This window comes from Salmo salar, chromosome 18 (genome assembly GCF_965601325.2).
Source record: "Salmo salar chromosome 18, fSalSal1, whole genome shotgun sequence".
NCBI classification, from domain to species: domain Eukaryota; kingdom Metazoa; phylum Chordata; class Actinopteri; order Salmoniformes; family Salmonidae; genus Salmo; species Salmo salar.
In genome coordinates, this window is record NC_138308.1 from 5,086,168 (window position 1) to 5,105,460 (window position 19,293).

The following is a 19,293-nucleotide window of genomic DNA, read 5'->3' on the forward strand; positions in this document are numbered from 1 at the left end:
CAGCAATTTCTGATACTCAAATGATATATTCTGATCAAGTGGATTGTTCTTGTGTCAGGAAACTAAATACCACATTAATTAGATAATATACCTGGCCATTCCGACAGATCAAAGACTTTTGACCAAATTCGTAGTTGCGCCGTTTTGCGTTTGTAGGGCAGAGTAGCTTATTTCCCAAATATTCTAGCCTACGAAGTTGTGGCTTTAACAAAGAACAAGAATGAAAGTCTATAGCCTAAGCCTAGGAATAGGCTGTTCTCAATCACAGCTTTATGAGAGATAGAACAAACAATAGCATTTTTATATTATTTTAGGAGGCAAATTAAGCAGTATTATCCAGTTCTGAAGACGGTAGACTGCTTCTGTGCAGCCAATAATGTAGGCCTATAACCAATAGGGGTGATAGCATTGTATTTCACAATGTTTTTTGGGGACATAATCACAATAGGACAAACCCTAAATGGATGAAGTAATCTCCTCTAACATAGGCAATGCAAATGACGGGAAAATATCATATGTAATCTTGTCTTCACATTTCATTCATCTGATTCTATCTACAATGCATTCCTTCTGTAATGATTCTGTATTCTAACATTATCCATAATCTGATGTTCGAAGAAGATTTTATTGTCTATTTTCACAGGACAGAGATTTGTATTTTTTATTTCTGTGACCTGTGACAATGGCTTTATCCCAACCCCTGGAAACACACATACACACACCCACGTAGAGGTTGGAACACAGGGCCAGGCTCAGCCCTGCGCCCCTGGAGCAGTTTAAGGGTTAAGTGCCTTTCTCAAGGACACAATGGCAGGAAATGGCATCTAGGATATTGCAGTCTAGCACTGAGTAGGACCACCCTGCACTCACCTGCTTTGGTCCATTTGATGGTGGGGGTCTCTCTGCCTGTGGCAGAACACTGGATGTTGACCTCCTTGTCCAGCTCCAGGCACTGAGATGGCTGGGGCGTAGGGGTGAACTTCAGTTTCTCTGGAACACACAGGTAAAAGGTCAAACACACCATTACCCACACAGCTAAGAGAGAGTAGCCTGGTCCCCGGTACACCCCATGGTACACTATACAAAGCTATTTACAGCATGTTCAGACACATTTAAGAACATGCAGATGCAAGCACACACGCTCATATGGCTGAATGAAGAATCACAAGGTTATCAGGATCTTAGATCACCAAAACAAAGACAAGGTAGACAAAGCAAGTCAGGAATTAGACAATCCATGTTAACAACTCTAGAACAGCAGCACCAGAGGAAAATCTAAGGTTAAACTTAATTAAACTGGCTGATCACATCACACACATGCTCTCTCCCATGCGCACACGCACGCACCGCACGCACGCCGCACGCGCACGCACGCACGCACACACACGCACGCACGCCACACACACACACACACACACACACACACACACACACACACACACACACACACACACACACACACACACACACCATGTAGTTCCAGCTCACCCAGTACATAGACTCTGGCATTTCCAGACAGCTTGCCTCCCTCTGTCCTGCTCACACAGCCATACATCTGACCATCATACACCTCCACATTATTGATGCGCAGAGTACCATTGGGGAACACTGTAAAGCGTGTGTCCTGATAAAGAAGAGAGGGAGAAGGGTAAGAGAATGGAGAGGAATGGCCTAGATACAGTATTTGTACGTGTGTGTGTGTGTGTGTGTGTGTGTGTGTGTGTGTGTGTGTATGCGCATGTCTCTGTGTGTGATAGAAAGAGAAATAGAGATACTGACCTCAGGCATGACCATAATGCTGTTTCGGTGCCACGTGACCTCAGGCTCAGGGGTAGCCTGAGCGTGGCAATGGAGGTAGCCTGGTCTTCCCTCTTCCAGGTAGCTGTCCTGGGGCTTGGTTACCCACACTGGGGCAGCTGAATCACACACACAAATTAAGAATTAGTACTGTAGTAGAAGCCAGCGTCAATCATGCTGAATCCCAAATTGACCCCTTGCTTAGGAACAGAATGGACCAGTAACGACTAAAGCACAACCCTATAATAGGGACCAGAGTTTTGCATGGTCAGGACACACTGCTGGCCCTAGCCATGATGTAATAGGTCAGAAGATGGTGGCCTGACTCACTGGCCACTGTGAAGGTCAGCTCCTGGGTCTTGCGGCCCGCCTTGTTTTGGGCCACACATGTGTAGGAGCCTGAGTCGCCCTGCTCGGTGGGGCTGAAGACCAGCTCACTGCCCTCCTGGTACACCCGTCCCTCCGTGGGGACGCGCACCCCTTCCCGCTCCCACCACACCTCAGGCTGGGGCTTTCCATGCGGGGCCGTACAGGGCACACGCTGCATGGTGTCTGCTGTGAAGACTCGGGACTGTCTGGGGGACATATCCTCGATCTCTGTAATAGGGAGAGGGAAAGAGAGAGACAGGAAGAGCGAGAGAGAGAGAGAGAGAGAGGGGGAGGCAGAATGTGGGAGTGTGAGGGTGTGGGAGAGTGGCAGAGGGAGGAAGAGAGGGAGAGAGACATTGAGAAAGAGAGTATGAGGCATTATTTTAATGCTCAAATTGATTCCCATTTAAACTACTGTAGTCTCAGGAGATAATAATCAAAATGTGTTTCATGCCAATGAAGCATTTTTCGAATTAGAATTTCAGAGGCATTAGCATACTTGTCTTCAGTCTGAAATGCTATTCAGGGACGCCAGGCGGAAGCCACTCCTCAGTAAAAGGCACATGACAGCCCACTTGGAATTTGCCAAAGGCACCTAAAGGACTTTCAGACCATGAGAAACAAGATTCTCTGGTCTGATGAAACCAAGATTGTACTCTGGCCTGAATGCCAAGCGTCAGATCTGGAGGAAACCTGGCACCATCCCTACGGTGAAGCATGGTAGTGGTAGCATCATATTATGGGGATGTTTTTCAGTGGCAGGGACTGGGAGACTAGTCAGGATCAAGGGAAAGATGAACAGAGCAAAGTCCAGAGTGTTCCTTGATGAAAACCTGCTCCAGAGCGCTCAGGGCCTCAGACTGAGGCAAAGGTTGACCTCCCAACAGGACAACGACCCTAAGCACACAGCCGAGACAATGCAGGAGTGGCTTCGGGACAAGTCTCTGAATGTCCTTGAGTGGCCCAGCCAGAGCCCGGACTTGAACCCGATCGAACATCTCTGGAGAGACCTGAAAACAGCTGTGTAGCAATGCTCCACATCCAACCTGACAGAGCTTGAGAGGATCTGCAGAGAAGAATGGGAAAAACTCCCCAAATACAGGTGTGCCAAGCTTCTGGCGTCATACCCAAGAAGATTTTCGGCTGTAATCGCTGCCAAAGTTGCTTCAACAAAATACTGAGTAAAGGGTCTCAATACTTATGTAAATGAAATATTTCAGTAAAAAAAAAGAAAAAAAAGGTCAAATTCAAAACCTGTTTTTGCTTTGTCATTATGGGGTATTGTGTGTAGATTGATGAGAAAAATAAACTATTTAATCCATTTTAGAATAAGGCTGTAATGTAACAAAATGTGGAAAAAATCAAGGGGTCTGAATACTTTCTGAATGCACTGTACAGCAAGGGCACAGCAATTAGAGGACAAATCCTGAATTGTATTTGTAATGAACACGATGGGAGACAGAGAGCGGGTTTCAAGCACAGGGCGCAGCAGGTGTTTATTGTGAAGGACCACAGGTGGAGGCAGGTATCTGGGTCCAGGGGCAGGCAGAAGGTCATACACAGGGGGTCTAAAAAGGCAACAGTACAGGCAGGGAAAAGGCTAGAAACGTCGTCTGGGAGATCAGGCAATAGGTTGATAACAGGAAATCCGATACAGGTACAGGCAGGGAATAGGCAAAAGGCGTCGTTAATGAGGCAGACAAAAACGATCATACGCGGGAGGATACATTATGGGGAAACACAGCGCTCCGAATAGAAGTGTGTCACAAAACAAACAATACCTCACAATGATGGGGTGCAAAGAACTGAACTAAATAGTGTGTAATAATGTCATACAGGTGTGTGAACAGGTGATCAGAATTCAGGTGATTGGGATCTGGAGAGTGAGCTGCGTTCAGGGGATCTATGTGTTTGAGAGTGTGAGCTGGAAAGTGGGCTGGAAAGTGAGCTGTGTTCAGTGGATCTACGTGTTTGGGAGTGTGAGTTGGAAGAAGACGTTACAGTTTTCAAATACTACTTTCAAATACTATCTTCCATATACTTTGAGCATTTGCATTACACTGCCTGGAGTGCCAGATGTGTGTGGTCTGCATTTTTGCTTCTATCCTATTGGTTGTATTGCTCCAGGAAAGCTCAATTAAGCCCAGCTAAAGTACTTGAAATTATTTAAAATTGTATTTGAACCCTGGTCTATGTATGTCTGACTGTATACAGTCGTGGCCAAAAGTTTTGAGAATGACACAAATATTAATTTCACAAAGTCGGCGGCCTCAGTGTCTTTAGATATTTTTGTCAGATGTTACTCTGGAATAATGAAGTATAACTACAAGCATTTCATAAGTGTCAAAGGCTTTTATTGACAATTACATGAAGTTGATGCAAAGAGTCAATATTTGCAGTGTTGACCCTTCCTTTTCAAGACCTCTTCGAACCTTCGAACCTGATCCTTACCAGGTTAACATAAAAAGAGTTCCAAATGACACCCTATTCCCTACCTAGTGCATTACTTTTGACCAGAGCCCTATGGGCCCTTGTCAAAGGTAGTGCACTATATAGGGAATAGGGTGTTATTTGAAATAAAGTCATTAGAGTTAAGAGGGGAAAAAAACGCACCACATTCTTCAGCAGATGAAAGAGAGCTTTGTGTGTGTGGGCATGCCTGTGTGTGTGTGTGTGTGTGTGTGTGTGCGTGTGTGTGTGTGTGTGTGTGTGTGTGTGTGTGTGTGTGTGTGTGTGTGTGTGTGTGTGTGTGTGTGTGTGTGTGTGTGTGTGTGTGTGTGTGTGTGTGTGTGTGTGTGTGTGTGTGTGTGTGTGTGTGTGTGTGTGTGTGTGCCTGTGTGTTGGGGCTGACACAGAGGGACTGTTTAAACTTTTACACTTGTTGGAATTGGCCTATATGGATAGGTGTAAATTGATATGTTTCTTACAGAAGAAATATGAAAAGCAGATGCATAACCATGGTAGCAATTGAAAGGGAACAGTAGTTTTGAGATAATTGGGGAAATGATTAGTCCAAACATTCCACTGTTGATTTTATGTGCATTTTACATTGACTTTACTTTTCGCTGCATTTGTTGATAACAAAATATGTCGCATAAGACTATTCCTGGAAAATGTGGGGTTGGTGCAACATAAGACAACTAAAATTACAAGGGTTGGAGTGAGAGGACTAACTGGTGTTTCCAAGTGGCCACACACCTCTCCAAAGTATGCACTAAGTATAAGTAAGTATAAGTAATAATAAGTATAAGTAATAATAAGTAATTTCAATGCACTTTTATGACTCAAAGAAGAAACTTCAACTATAAGGTACTTTTATTTTTGCTCTCCTAGCTGTGCTGTTGAGGAACTAGAGCAAGCACACTTGTAGTTGTTTTGTTTGGAACACAGCCCTGCATCCCCGCCATCACACAAATACTGTTATTGTTTACGCAATCCAAAAACAGTCCCATTATAAATAACAATCTGGGTCAGGTGGGCATGACTTCAAAGCTTGTTCTTTTGCCAATATGACTAGCTAAATTATAAAATATGAACTTACAGTGTTAGGCTTTCACAAGGCAATTCAGAGAAACCGATCGCAATTTTAGTGCGCATTGAAAGGAGTCATGGGTGCATTCAGGTGCGTGTCCCACGGATAGTTGTCTTCACAACAAACAACAACCCAGGGTATGATGCCATGTCATCTTGTAACTGCAAAATTTGGACTCATGGGTGTTTGGCTTGCTTATATGACATCAAAGCGGTATTTATTATAATCCTCAACGTCTCATATTTCAAAATACATAGATTCCTCTTAATTTACAGCATTTCCCTCACTCAGACAACAAAACATTTGCAAAAGTTGCACAATTACCGGGAGGGATGGGGGCAACTTCTTGTTGCGCGCGGTGCTCAAGTTCAGAATGGTTGTGAAATTCAGAGCCAGAGTTCTGATGTCATGTATAGCTTGTTACTGTATGGCCACTACGTTCCAATTTAGGAGCTTATCAGTGCCCAAATCGGCCATTTTCAACTGGTTTACATGTACGAGTGTGAAGGGTTAAACTTGTCCCAAAAACGCTGAACCCGGATTGGTGTGACACAATTCCAGTTTAATGCCTTAAGGCAGGGGTTCCCAAATGTTTTCACTCAGGTCCCCCTTCCAGCATTGGGGAACATTCAGTTAAAGTCGGAAGTTTACATACACCTTAGCCAAATATATTTAAACTCATGTCACGACCTGAGCTAGGAGAGCCTTTTTTATGTCTCTATTTAGGTTTGGTCAGGGTGTGATTTGGGTGGGCATTCTATGTCCTTTTTTCTATACTTTGTATTTCTTTGTTTTTGGCCTGGTATGGCTCTCAATCAGGGAGAGCTGTACATCGTTGTCGCTGATTGGGAGTCATACTTAGGCAGCCTGTTTTCCTGTTGGGTTTGTGGGTAGTTAATTTCAGTTTAGTTATACCTGACAGAACTGTTTGGCTGTCATTTTCTTGTTTTGTTCAAAGTGTCTCGATTAAAATTAAATATGAGCACTCAACACGCTGCGCCTTGGTCTACTTCTTCAGACAGCCGTTACAACTCAGTTTTTTTACAATTCCTGACATTTAATCCTAGTAAAAAATTCCCTGTATTAAGGTCAGTTAGGATCACCACTTTATTTTAAGAATGTGAAATGTCAAAATAATATTTATTTTATTATTTCTTTCATCACATTCCCAGTGGGTCAGAAGTTTACATACACTCAATTAGTATTTGGTAGCAATGCCTTTAAATTGTTGTACTTGGGTCAAACATTTCTGGTAGCCTTCCACAAGCTTCCCACAATAAGTTGGGTGAATTTTGGCCCATTCCTCCTGACAGAGCTCGTGTAACTGAGTCAGGTTTGTAGGCCTCCTTGTTCGCACATGCTTTTTCAGTTCTGCCCACAGATTTTCTATAGGATTGAGGTCAAGGCTTTGTGATGGCCACTCCAATACCTTGACTTTGTTGTCCTTAAGCCATTTTGCCATTCAAGTATGTTTGGGGCCATTGTCTATTTGGAAGACCCAATTGCGACCAAGCTTTAACTTCCTGACTGATGTCTTGAGATGTTGCTTCAATATATCCACATAATTTTCCTACCTCATGATGCCATCTATTTTGTAAAGTGCACCAGTCCCTCCTGCAGCAAAGCACACCCACAACATGATGCTGCCACCCCCGTGCTTCACGATTGGGATGGTGTTCTTTGGCTTGCAAGCATCCCGTTTTTTCCTCCAAACATAACGATGGTCATTATGGCCAAACAGTTCTATTTTTGTTTCATCAGACCAGAGGACATTTCTCCAAAAAGTACAATCTTTGTCCCCATGTGCAGTTGCAAACCGTAGTCTGTCTTTTTAATGGCGGTTTTGGAGCAGTGGCTTCTTCCTTGCTGAGCTGCCTTTCAGGTTATGTCGATATAGGACTCAATTTACTGTGGTTATAGATACTTTTGTACCTGTTTCCTCCAGCATATTCACAAGGTCCTTTGCTGTTGTTCTGTGATTGATTTGCACCTTTTGCACCAAAGTACATTCATCTCTAAGAGACAGAACGCGTCTCCTTCCTGAACGGTATGACGGCTGCATGGTCCCATGGTAATTAAACTTGCGTACTATTGTTTGTACAGATGAACCTGGTATCTTCAGGCATTTGGAAATTGCTCCCAAGGATGAACCAGACTTGTGGAGGGCTATTACTTTTTCTTCTGAGGTCTTGGCTGATTTCTTTTGATTTTCCTATGATGTCAAGCAAAGAGGCACTGAGTTTGAAGGTAGGCCTTGAAATACATCCACAGGTACACCTCCAATTGACTCAAATGATGTCAATCAGCCTATCAGAAGCTTCTAAAGCCATAACATCAGTTTCGGGAATTTTCCAAGCTGTTTAAAGGCACAGTCAACTTAGTGTATGTAAACTTCTGACCCACTGGAATTGTGATACAGTGAATTATAAGTGAAATAATTTGTCTGTAAACAAATGTTGGAAAAATGACTTGTGTCATGCACAAAGTAGATGTCCTAACCGACTTGCCAAAACTATAGTTTGTTAACAAGAAATGTGTGGAGTGGTTGAAAAACGAGGTTTAGTGATTCCAACCTAAGTTCCGACTTCAACTGTATATTTCAATGGCATTTTAAATCTCATTTTCTTGCAATTATATACATTTCGCCATGTCTAATGTGTATCAAACATTACAACAAAATCTATGGGCAAAAAAAACCTAGCTAAAAAACGTTAGCTGACATGGGCTGATCTGGACATTTCTGACAAGTTATAAATAGTTCTAAGGTATACAATGACTGACATGATGAGGAAAACTGATGATGCCCTACCCAATTTCGAAATTGTACCATGTGGATTCCACTATTACAACTTTCAAGAGTAAATTGAAAGCCGGAACGAGTCCTCTCCCCCCTGCCTGCCCCACAGTTTGGGAACCACTGCCTTAAGGGATTAGCAATAGATTAGGTGAATTAAGGTATTTAAATGGAGCTGTGGTTCACTAGGGTTAAGACTGCAGAGACCTCCTGTATGAGACCCAGTTAGGGCCCAGGTACAGAAAATGGACTGAAACAGGGAGGTACTACTTACTACCTGGACTTGTCCAATCAGAAACGTAGATTTTAGTTTTTCGTTGCATTTTAAAACTTTTTCATCTCCAATGTCATGTATTTTTACACACAATTATCTCCAGTGACATGTTTTTATTTAATTTTTTACATACAATTACTCAAATCCAGTTGATATTCATTGAGGCAATTTAGGTCATACCTCAGCTGCTGTCAACTTGCCACATGCCACCCCATGTCTAACTGCTCAATTCAAATCAGCCCACATTCTCTTTTCTAACAAAGCCATATATGATAGTGTGTGTGTGTGTACATGCACGCATGTGAGCTCATGTGTGTGTGTGTGTGGCCTCTACAATGAGTCTGAAACAGCTGGAAGGCGGGAGGGAGGAAGGAAGCAGGGGAGGAAATAGCTTCTGAGGGAGGAGAGGTGCTGAGAAGAGGAGCGCAGGAAGTAGCACACCGCCTGTGGAGGATACAGCTGGGGCGTATGTCAATAAGGGAATGAGATTATCACAGGAGATATCTGCCCCTAAGTGAAGGAGTGATAAAGTGCATGAGAGAGAGAGAGAGAAAGAGAGGGAGAGAGAGAGAGAGAGAGAGAGAGAGAGAGAGAGAGAGAGAGAGAGAGAGGGAGAGAGAGAGACAGAGAGAGAGAGAGAGAGAGAGAGAGTGAGAGTGTGGGGCTGACACTGCCATATATTGTCCATTCCAACTGGCAGGCAGCTCTGTATACAGTAAGTGGAATGTGATATGTGATCAGGAGCTCTACAGTTAAGACTCACAAGACTGTCTCTCTTTCTTTCATTACTACTGTGAGCTACTACAGTAGGTGCAGCTCCTAACTGGAAGTCATTAGCTGTGTATTGCCAAACATGCCTCTCAAAGCTGGTCACCAGTTTGATCCTGATCCTTACCAGGTTAACACAAGCACAGTCCCAAATGACACCTTATTCCCTACATAGTGCACAACTTTTAAACAGGGACCAATGGGTCCTTCGAGAGCTTGGGACTATACGGTTCTATCTGCAAAAAGATGATTCTGAGGTAATTGGCTTTACATTTCTGAACCCTCAATGGTTTGAAAGGTGTCAGAAATGTTTATCTTGTATTCTTTTGAACTTAACATGAATTGGGGTATTTAGAGTCCTATCCAGGTAAAGAACGTAGAACAGAATAAGGCTATGTCAATAACTAAAATTTGAAAAAAATGCAGATAGAACCTTATAGTCCCAAGCTCTCGCCTAGTGCACTATATAGGGAATAGACTGCCATGAGACTCATTATAGTTAAGATGTGAAAAATGCACCACATTTTTCAGCAGATGAAAGGGAGTGTGTGTGCGTGTGTGCCTGTGTGCGCCTGTCCATGCCTGTGTGTGTGTGTGTGTGTGTGTGTGTTTAAACAGAGTGACTGTTTAAACTTGTCCCAAAAACGCTGAACCCGGGTCGGTGTGACACAATTCCAGTTTAATGCCTTCAGGGATTAACAACAGATTAGGTGAATTAAGGAATGTAAATGGACTGTGGTTCACTGGGTGAAGACTGCAGAGTTAGGGCCCGGTGCAAAGTCCTGGGGGCCACAGTAACCGAGGTACACTAGGGACTGGGAGGGGTGTGACACTTGATCCATCATCAGAAAACAAACGTTACCTGGGTCATGTTCATTAGGCACAAAATGGAAGAAAATGGACTGAAACGGGGAGGTACCACTACCTGGACTTGTCTAATCAGAAACGTTCATTTTAGTTTTCTGTTGCATTTAAAAACGTTTTCCATTGTGTGCCCTAATGAAAACAACCCAGATTAACTGCTTAATAGATGCATCTCCAGTGAAATGTATGTTTATACACAATTACTAAAATCCATATGAAAGCTGCCAAAGATCGTGGGGACATACTTACATCCGCTACGACAAGCTCATTGTCCACCCTCCCTCCCAAAATCATGGGAGGAGTAAGAGATCTAAGCTTCCGGGTCAGTAGCTTCAGCCCAACATCACAAACACACATACACACACACACCAACTGACACTCAAGTGCCTGATTGACTGACTCTATTAGCCAAACAATGTTTGTATTTGTATTTTATGTTCTTCTCCATATTATGTCTATCTACGATAAGCTACCCAGGAAAGGGTAGCCCATATTAATAATAGCCTATATTAATATATGTAGTCTTAGAAATAAGGTTAATGAAATCAATAACATTCATATACTGGCCATCTCTGAAACTCACTAAGATAATTTGATGTTACAGTAGTAGGGATACAAGGATATAAAATCTACAGAAAAGACAATACTGCCTATGGGGGAGGTGTTGCTGTATATGTTCAGAGCCATATTCCTGTAAAGCTTAGAGAGGATCTCATGTCAAATGTTGTTGAAGTGTTGTGGTTGCAAGGTCACCTGCCTCATCTAAAGCCTCTTCTTTTGGGGTGCTGCTATAGGCTACCAAGTGCTGACAGTCAGTATTTTAATATGTTTGCAATGCTTGATAATATGTGTGATGTTAACAGAGAGGTTTATTTTCTGGGTGACCTGAGCATTGACTGGTTAGGAACAAGCTGTCCTCTCAAGCTTCTAATTGTGACTAAGGCCTGTAATATAACCCAGGTTATCACTAAACCAACTATAGTGCACACCAACCGTGTTTGATCTGTGACATTCAATTGTATTGATCATATCTTCACAAATGCTGCAGAACTTTGCACCAAAGCAATATCAGTTCCCATTGGCTGTAGTGACCATAACATTGTGGCAACAACAAGGAAAGCCAAAGTGCCAAAAGTTGGACCTAAAGTAATTTATAAAAAACCATACAAAATGTTTTCTCAGGGCTCTTTTGTTGAAGATGTAAAACATTTACAGTACCAGTCAAAAGTTTGGACACACCTACTCATTCAAGGGTTTTTCTTTATTTTACTATTTTCTACATTGTAGAATAATAGTGAAGACATCAACACTATGAAATAACACATATGGAATCATGTAGTAACTTGTAACGTGCATGCTGGCAGTCGGGAAGCAAGTACAGGGAGTGTACTTAATAAATAAATGAACATAGAACAAAACAAGAAACACGAGTAGCGTACAGACATGGAACACAAACAGAGTCAATAACGCCTAGGGAAAGAACCAAAGGGAGTGGCAGTTATAGGGAAGGTAATCAGGAAGGTGAGCCTGATGAGGCGCTGGTGCGCGTAATGACGGTAACAGGGGTGCGTATCAATTAGCAGACTGGCTACCTCATGCGCCAGATAGGGAGTATACTTGACGGTACCCCCTCCCTGACGCGCGGCTCCAGCCGCAGGACGCCGACCAGAGGGACGGTCCCGGGGACCAGGAGCAGGCTGATCGCTTCTGCTGAGGTGTGGGAACTTGTCGAGCCAGCTGAGGCATGGGAGCCTGACGAACCAGCTGAGGCATGGGAGCCTGACGATCCAACCGAGTCTCGTGAACCTGTCGAGCTAGGTGAGGCAAGGAAGCCTGACAAACTAGCTGAGGTATCCTCGGTAACTTCGGTCACGGACACGTGACGGACCAACTGAGTCTTGTAAACCTGACGAGCCAGCAGAGGCATGTAAGCCCTACGAGCCAGCCTAGGCATCCCTGGTAGCTCCGGTAGCGAAACCCGGACCCGACGTCACCTACAAAACAAAAACCAAAAACCACTCCCTGATGCTCCCCTTTGATGAGGCGTTATTCTGTAACGTGTACGCTGGGAGTCGTGTACGCTGGGAGTTATTTTATTTTTAAGAAACGTCTACTGAAAGTATTCAGACCCCTTGCCTTATTCCACATTTTGTTACGTTACAGCATTATTCTAAAATTTATTAAATAATTTTTTCCCCCTCAATCTACACACAAAAAGTGAAAACAGGTTCAGAAATGTTTGAAAATGTATAAAAAATATAAAACAGAAATACCTTATTTATATAAGTATTGGGACCCTTTGCTTTGAGATTCGAAATTGAGCTCAGGTGCATCCTGTTACCATTGATCATCCTTGAGATGTTTATACAACTTGATTGGAGTCCACCTGTGTGTAACGTTCGTCGTCGGGTGATGAGTAAGCGGACCAAAACGCAGCTGGGAGCGAACACATGTTTATTCTTTACACTGAAATAAACCACATAGAGCTAACACAAGGCTATAACCCACTGACCTGGTGCGGGGAGCAGGGACGGGCCGGACTGGGAACACGCACCACTGGCTTGGTGCGGGGAGCAGGAACGGGCCGGGCCGGACTGGGGACACGCACCGCTGACTTGGTGCGGGGAGCAGGGACGGGCCGGGCCGGACTGGGAACACGCACCGCTGGCTTGGTGCGGGGAGCCGGGACGGGCCGGACAGGACTGTGGACACGCACCGTGGGCTTGGTGCGGGGAACAGGAACGGGCCAGACAGGACTGTGAACACGCACTGGTGAACTGAAGCGTGGAGCCGGTTTAGCCACTCGTCCTGGCTGGATGCCCATCCTAGCACGGCATGTGCTGGGCATGTCCACCGGACGCACCGGGCTGTGCGGGCGCACTGGCGACACAGCGCGCAACTCCGCATCCCATGGCTCCTCCTCCAGATCTTCCCTCAGCAGGTCCTCAATCAACCGCCTCATCTCCGTCTCCTCCTCCGCCGTCATCCCCCACGAGAGCAGTGGTCTGGGCTCTTCCTCTGCCCTTCCGGACCACCCCATTAGCCCCCCCCAAAAATTTTTTATTGGGGGTGTCTTCCGGGCCTCCTCGACCGCCGCCTGCGACTCCGTCCACCGGCTGGCATTACCTCCTCGACCTGGGAATCCTTTCGCCAGGGTCCTTTCCCCGACATGATCTCCTCCCAGGTCCAGAACTCCTTCCCCTCGCGAGCCCATCTCTCGCGCTCCTTATCCTCCCGCTGCTTGGTCCTGGTTTGGTGGGGTGTTCTGTAACGTTCGTCGTCGGGTGATGAGTAAGCGGACCAAAACGCAGCTGGGAGCGAACACATGTTTATTCTTTACACTGAAATAAACACGTACACAAAATCAAGAAAATGCCGATACGTTAACTGCTCAAACACAAGAGGCAACACCCCACAAACAGCGTGGGGGAAAAGGAACTTAAATGTGATCCCAATCAGAGACAACTAGCGACAGCTGTCTCTGATTGGGAATCGACAGAACCCAACATAGAAATAAACCACATAGAGCTAACACAAGGCTATAACCCAAACATAGAAAACAAACCAAGGAAAATTACCCAACATGACACACCCTGACCCAAAATACCCGAGTTCACCTGGTCAGGGCGTGACACTGTGGTAAATTCAATTGATTGGACATGATTTGGAAAGAAACACACCTGTCTACATAAGGTCCCACAGCTGACAGCGCATGTCAGAGAAAAAACCAAGTCATGAGGTCGAAGAAATTGTCCGTAGAGCTCAGAGACAGGATTGTGTTGAGGCACAGATCTGGGGAAGGGTCCCCAAAAATGTCTGCAGCATTGAAGGTCCCCAAGAACACAGTGGCCTCCATCATTCTTAAATGGAAGAAGTTTGGAACCACCACGACTCTTCCAAAAGCTGGCCGGCTGGCCAAACTGAACAATCGGGGGAGAAGAACCCGATGGTCACTCTGACAGAGCTCCAGAGTTCCTCTGTGGAAATGGGAGAATCTTCCAGAAGGACAACCATCTCTGCAGCACTCCACCAATCAGGCCTTTATGGTAGAGTGGCCAGACGGAAGACACTCCTCAGTAAAAGGCACATGACAGCCCACTTGGAATTTGCCAAAGGCACCTAAAGGACTTTCAGACCATGAGAAACAAGATTCTCTGGTCTGATGAAACCAAGATTGTACTCTGGCCTGAATGCCAAGCGTCACGTCTGGAGGAAACCTGGCACCATCCCTACGGTGAAGCATGGTAGTGGCAGCATCATATTATGGGGATGTTTTTCAGTGGCAGGGACTGGGAGACTAGTCAGGATCAAGGGAAAGATGAACAGAGCAAAGTCCAGAGTGTTCCTTGATGAAAACCTGCTCCAGAGCGCTCAGGGCCTCAGACTGGGGCAAAGGTTGACCTCCCAACAGGACAACGACCCTAAGCACACAGCCGAGACAATGCAGGAGTGGCTTCGGGACAAGTCTCTGAATGTCCTTGAGTGGCCCAGCCAGAGCCCGGACTTGAACCCGATCGAACATCTCTGGAGAGACCTGAAAATAGCTGTGCAGCAATGCTCCACATCCAACCTGACAGAGCTTGAGAGGATCTGCAGAGAAGAATGGGAAAAACTCCCCAAATACAGGTGTGCCAAGCTTCTGGCGTCATACTTAAGAAGATTTACGGCTGTAATCGCTGTCAAAGGTGCTTCAACAAAGTACTGAGTAAAGTATCTCAATACTTATGTAAATGAAATATTTCAGTAAAAAAAAAGAAAAAAAAGGTCAAATTCAAAACCTGTTTTTGCTTTGTCATTATGGGGTATTGTGTGTAGATTGATGAGAAAAATAAACTATTTAATCCATTTTAGAATAAGGCTGTAACGTAACAAAATGTGGAAAAAGTCAAGGGGTCTGAATACTTTCTGAATGCACTGTACAGCAAGGGCACAGCAATTAGATGACAAATCCTGAATTGTATTTGTAATGAACACGATGGGAGACAGAGAGCGGGTTTCAAGCACAGGGCGCAGCAGGTGTTTATTGTGAAGGACCACAGGAGGAGGCAGGTATCTGGGTCCAGGGGCAGGCAGAAGGTCATACACAGGGGGTCTAAAAAGGCAACAGTACAGGCAGGGAAAAGGCTAGAAACGTCGTCTGGGAGATCAGGCAATAGGTTGATAACAGGAAATCCGATACAGGTACAGGCAGGGAATAGGCAAAAGGCGTCGTTAATGAGGCAGACAAAAACGATCATACGCGGGAGGATACATTATGGGGAAACACAGCGCTCCGAATAGAAGTGTGTCACAAAACAAACAATACCTCACAATGATGGGGTGCAAAGAACTGAACTAAATAGTGTGTAATAATGTCATACAGGTGTGTGAAGAGGTGATCAGAATTCAGGTGATTGGGACCTGGAGAGTGAGCTGCGTTCAGGGGACATGGAACAAAACAAGAAACGCAAGTAGCATACAGACATGGAACACAAACAGAGTCAATAACATCTAGTGAAAGAACCAAAAAGAGTGACAGTTATAGGGAAGGTAATCGGGAAGGTAATCAGGAAGGTGATGGAGTCCAGGTGAGTCTGATGAGGCATTTGTGCACGTAACAATGGTGACAGGTGTGCGTAATAATAAACAGACTGGCCACCTTGAGCGTCGGAGAGCGAGTATAGACAAAGGAGATGATTGTTGACTACAGGAAAAAGATGACCGAGCACGCCCCCATTCTCATCGAGGGGCTGTAGTGGAGCAGATTGAGAGCTTCAAGTTCCTTGGTGTCCACATCACCAACAAACTAACATGGTCCAAGCACACCAAGACAGTCGTGAAGAGGGCACGACAAAACCTATTCCCCCTCAGGAGACTGAAAAGATTTGAAATGGGTCCTATATAGTCTCGTTATTGTTATTTTACTGCTGCTCTTTAATTACTTGTTACTTTTATTTCTTAATCTTATTTGTACTGCATTGTTGGTTAGGGGCTCGTAAGTAAGCATTTCACTGTAAGGTCTACACCTGTTGCATGTGACTAATAACATTTGATTTGATTTGATATGTGAAAGTTTGGACACACCTACTCATTCCAGGATTTTTCTTTAATTTTACTATTTTCAACATTGTACAATAATAGTGAAGACGTCACAACTATGAAATAACATATATGGAATCATGTAGTAACCAAAAAAGTGTTAAACAAATCAAAATATATTTTACATTTGAGATACTTCAAAGTAGCCACCCTTTGCCTTGATGACAGCTTTGCACACTCTTGGCATTCTCTCAACCAGCTTCATGAGGTAGTCACCTGGAATGCATTTCAATTAACAGGTGTACCTTGTTAATTTGTGGAATTGATTTCCTTCTTAATGCATTTGAGCCAATCAGTTGAGTTGTGACATGGTAAATGGTGGCAACTTTGAACAATCTGAAATGTAAAATATATTTTGATTTGTTTAACACTTTTTTGGTTACTACATGATTCCATATATGTTATTTCATAGTTGTGACGTCTTCACTATTATTGTACAATGTTGAAAATAGTAAAATTTAAGAAAAATCCTTGAATGAGTAGGTGTGTTCAAACTTTTGCCTGGTACTGTATGCATTTACAGTATGTATGTATGGAGCATAATGTATTTACTGTTTTATTCACATGTTTTCAAGTACTGGTTACATATCATGCAATCTGATTCTTGCATAGATTGTATATGATGTGTGTAAAGTACTTTTTGGAAGATTGTACTGATTATAATGAGCTAATGCTAAACGAAATGGCAGATACTGAATGTGTGGCGCCATGTTTGATGACATCATACAATGCATTCAGGTTGGTTCAAATTGAAAATATCGTTACTCAGGGTTGTCAACTCAGACCCCCTTTTCCAGGGGTTTTATTTTGATTTAACTTGCAAACATCTTCTGTGTTTGCCCCATATTTATTGATAATAATAGTACTATTTCCTGCATCATATACCCCCACGATACCTTCCCCCATTCCTACCCCTCATGGACTTGAAATTTCCCACAAATGAAATGAACCCACCCACAAACCCTCCTAAAATGGTTTCACCAAAATCTGGCAACCCTGTTTAGCTTTCACGCTACAGTTAGGCTAGGCAGTAGGCTTGTATTTGAGGTGATGACCTGTGAGGTGATAAAATTTGATCTTATTTGTGATTTGTCAAAAACTGTAAACGACTTAAGTAATGTTCTCCGGTTCTTGTATACGCTGTAACAAGTACATCAAAGATTTGTAATATGTTGAAAAGTGGCTAAACTAAGTTAATATTTTTCGGACTTTGTTTATTTGCGTCTCATAGTGAATGGCATTCTGGGATTAGGGAGTTTTCGCTTGTCAAACATAAACAAAACATGGTTGCCATCATAAAGAATGTAGCTGCTGTTAGCTTAGCTTACACGCATCTCTTTTCTAAACAATATTACATTTTCCCATGTACTCACCAGAGATGTGGTACATTGTAAACTAGTCTAGCTGTTAGGTCGCTAACTTCTGTTTTGTTTTTTGTCAGCGCAACCTGTTATTTAGACTGGTTTATGGAATGAGTTTGGCTGTGGATGTGTTCCGTGTGATGCTTGGATGATGAAGTTCGCATTTATTTTTTACAATAAAAGGTGAAATTGAGGAATAAAGTTGTGAAGTCCTTTATTTCCAATCAGTACAAAACATTGTTTAGATGCTTTTCAGACAACAATGCTGTTTAGACGTGTTTTTTGCATCATACATTCTGTTGCTACTGTTCCAATCACATATTTGCGATGGTACGCTGCAAGGAACACTCAACAATGATACCCGCAAACACCAAGTTAGGCATACCTAATTTCAAAATAGACCATCATCACTGTCAACCGTGAATGATAATTATTCACGTTTTACTGGTGAAACTGCATCTGCATGCCAATCATTTGATTGATCTCAAATCAGTTTCATGAGAATAGCCAATGCATTTCAATTTTATTGAGTTACTATTTTGTGAGCGGATTAGAGCAAATGTTAAAAAAAAACTATTAGCCTTTCTTATATTTTGTTTCAGTCAAAGCATACATCCTGAATAGTGGCGGGCTCTGTTGAGTGTTGGCGCATGATAATTTTTTGGCCACTATTCAGCTTCGTGCTGACCATCCTAAAATCTCATTAGAAATGAGCAGATGTTTTTGGTGTAAAAGTAATGTTATAGGCCTACTATGCTATGCTATTATATTCTGTTCTGTTATATAAAATACAAATGAATTGTTATGTGATCTTGCGAGACATTGATCTAACTTTACTAAACGAGCACCACTGTGAGAAGTGATCGTCTTCTATTTGTAATATTAATAAGAAGAAGTGATGATTAGGACTATTAGGCATAGGCAAACGAATCTTGACGAGTGTTATTTTAAACGATTGCAGCACTCTTCGTGTGTCAGGCCCTGACCTTAGAGATCCCTTTTATTCTCTATTTGGTTAGGTCAGGGTGTAACTAGGGTGGGCAATCTATGTTTTCTATTTCTTTGTTGGCCGGGTATGGTTCCCAATCAGAGGCAGCTGTCTATTGTTGTCTCTGATTGGGGACCATACTTCGGCAGCCTTTTTGCCACCTTAGTTTATGGGATCTTGATTTTGTATAGCTGCTGTATAGCCTGCAGAACTTTACGTTCATTTCTTGTATTTTGTTGTTTTGTCGGTGTTCATTTTAAAATAAAAGTAAAATGTTCGCCTACCATGCTGCACCTTGGTCCAATATTTACGACGAGCTTAACAGAAGATCCCACCACCAAAGGACCAAACAGCATGGCCAGGAGGAGCAGGGATCCTGGGCCCGGGAGAAAAGGGAGTGGAGGACATCATGGACATGGGAGGAAGTTATGGCAGGGGACAAGACCCTGCCATGGAAGCAGGTGGAGG

General features: G+C 43.5%; 1 protein-coding gene across 1 annotated transcript in view; it reads right to left on the reverse strand.

The window, feature by feature from the left end:
- Positions 1-19,293, reverse strand: part of ptk7b (protein tyrosine kinase 7b) — a 214,491-nt gene that overhangs the window by 20,548 nt on the left and 174,650 nt on the right. The window contains exons 7-10 of the mRNA XM_045700655.2: positions 2,128-2,394; positions 1,780-1,916; positions 1,489-1,624; positions 871-990 (exon numbers count right to left, since the gene is read on the reverse strand). Coding sequence (XP_045556611.1) covers positions 871-990; positions 1,489-1,624; positions 1,780-1,916; positions 2,128-2,394 — 660 coding nt within the window. The remainder of the gene's footprint in view (positions 1-870; positions 991-1,488; positions 1,625-1,779; positions 1,917-2,127; positions 2,395-19,293) is intronic.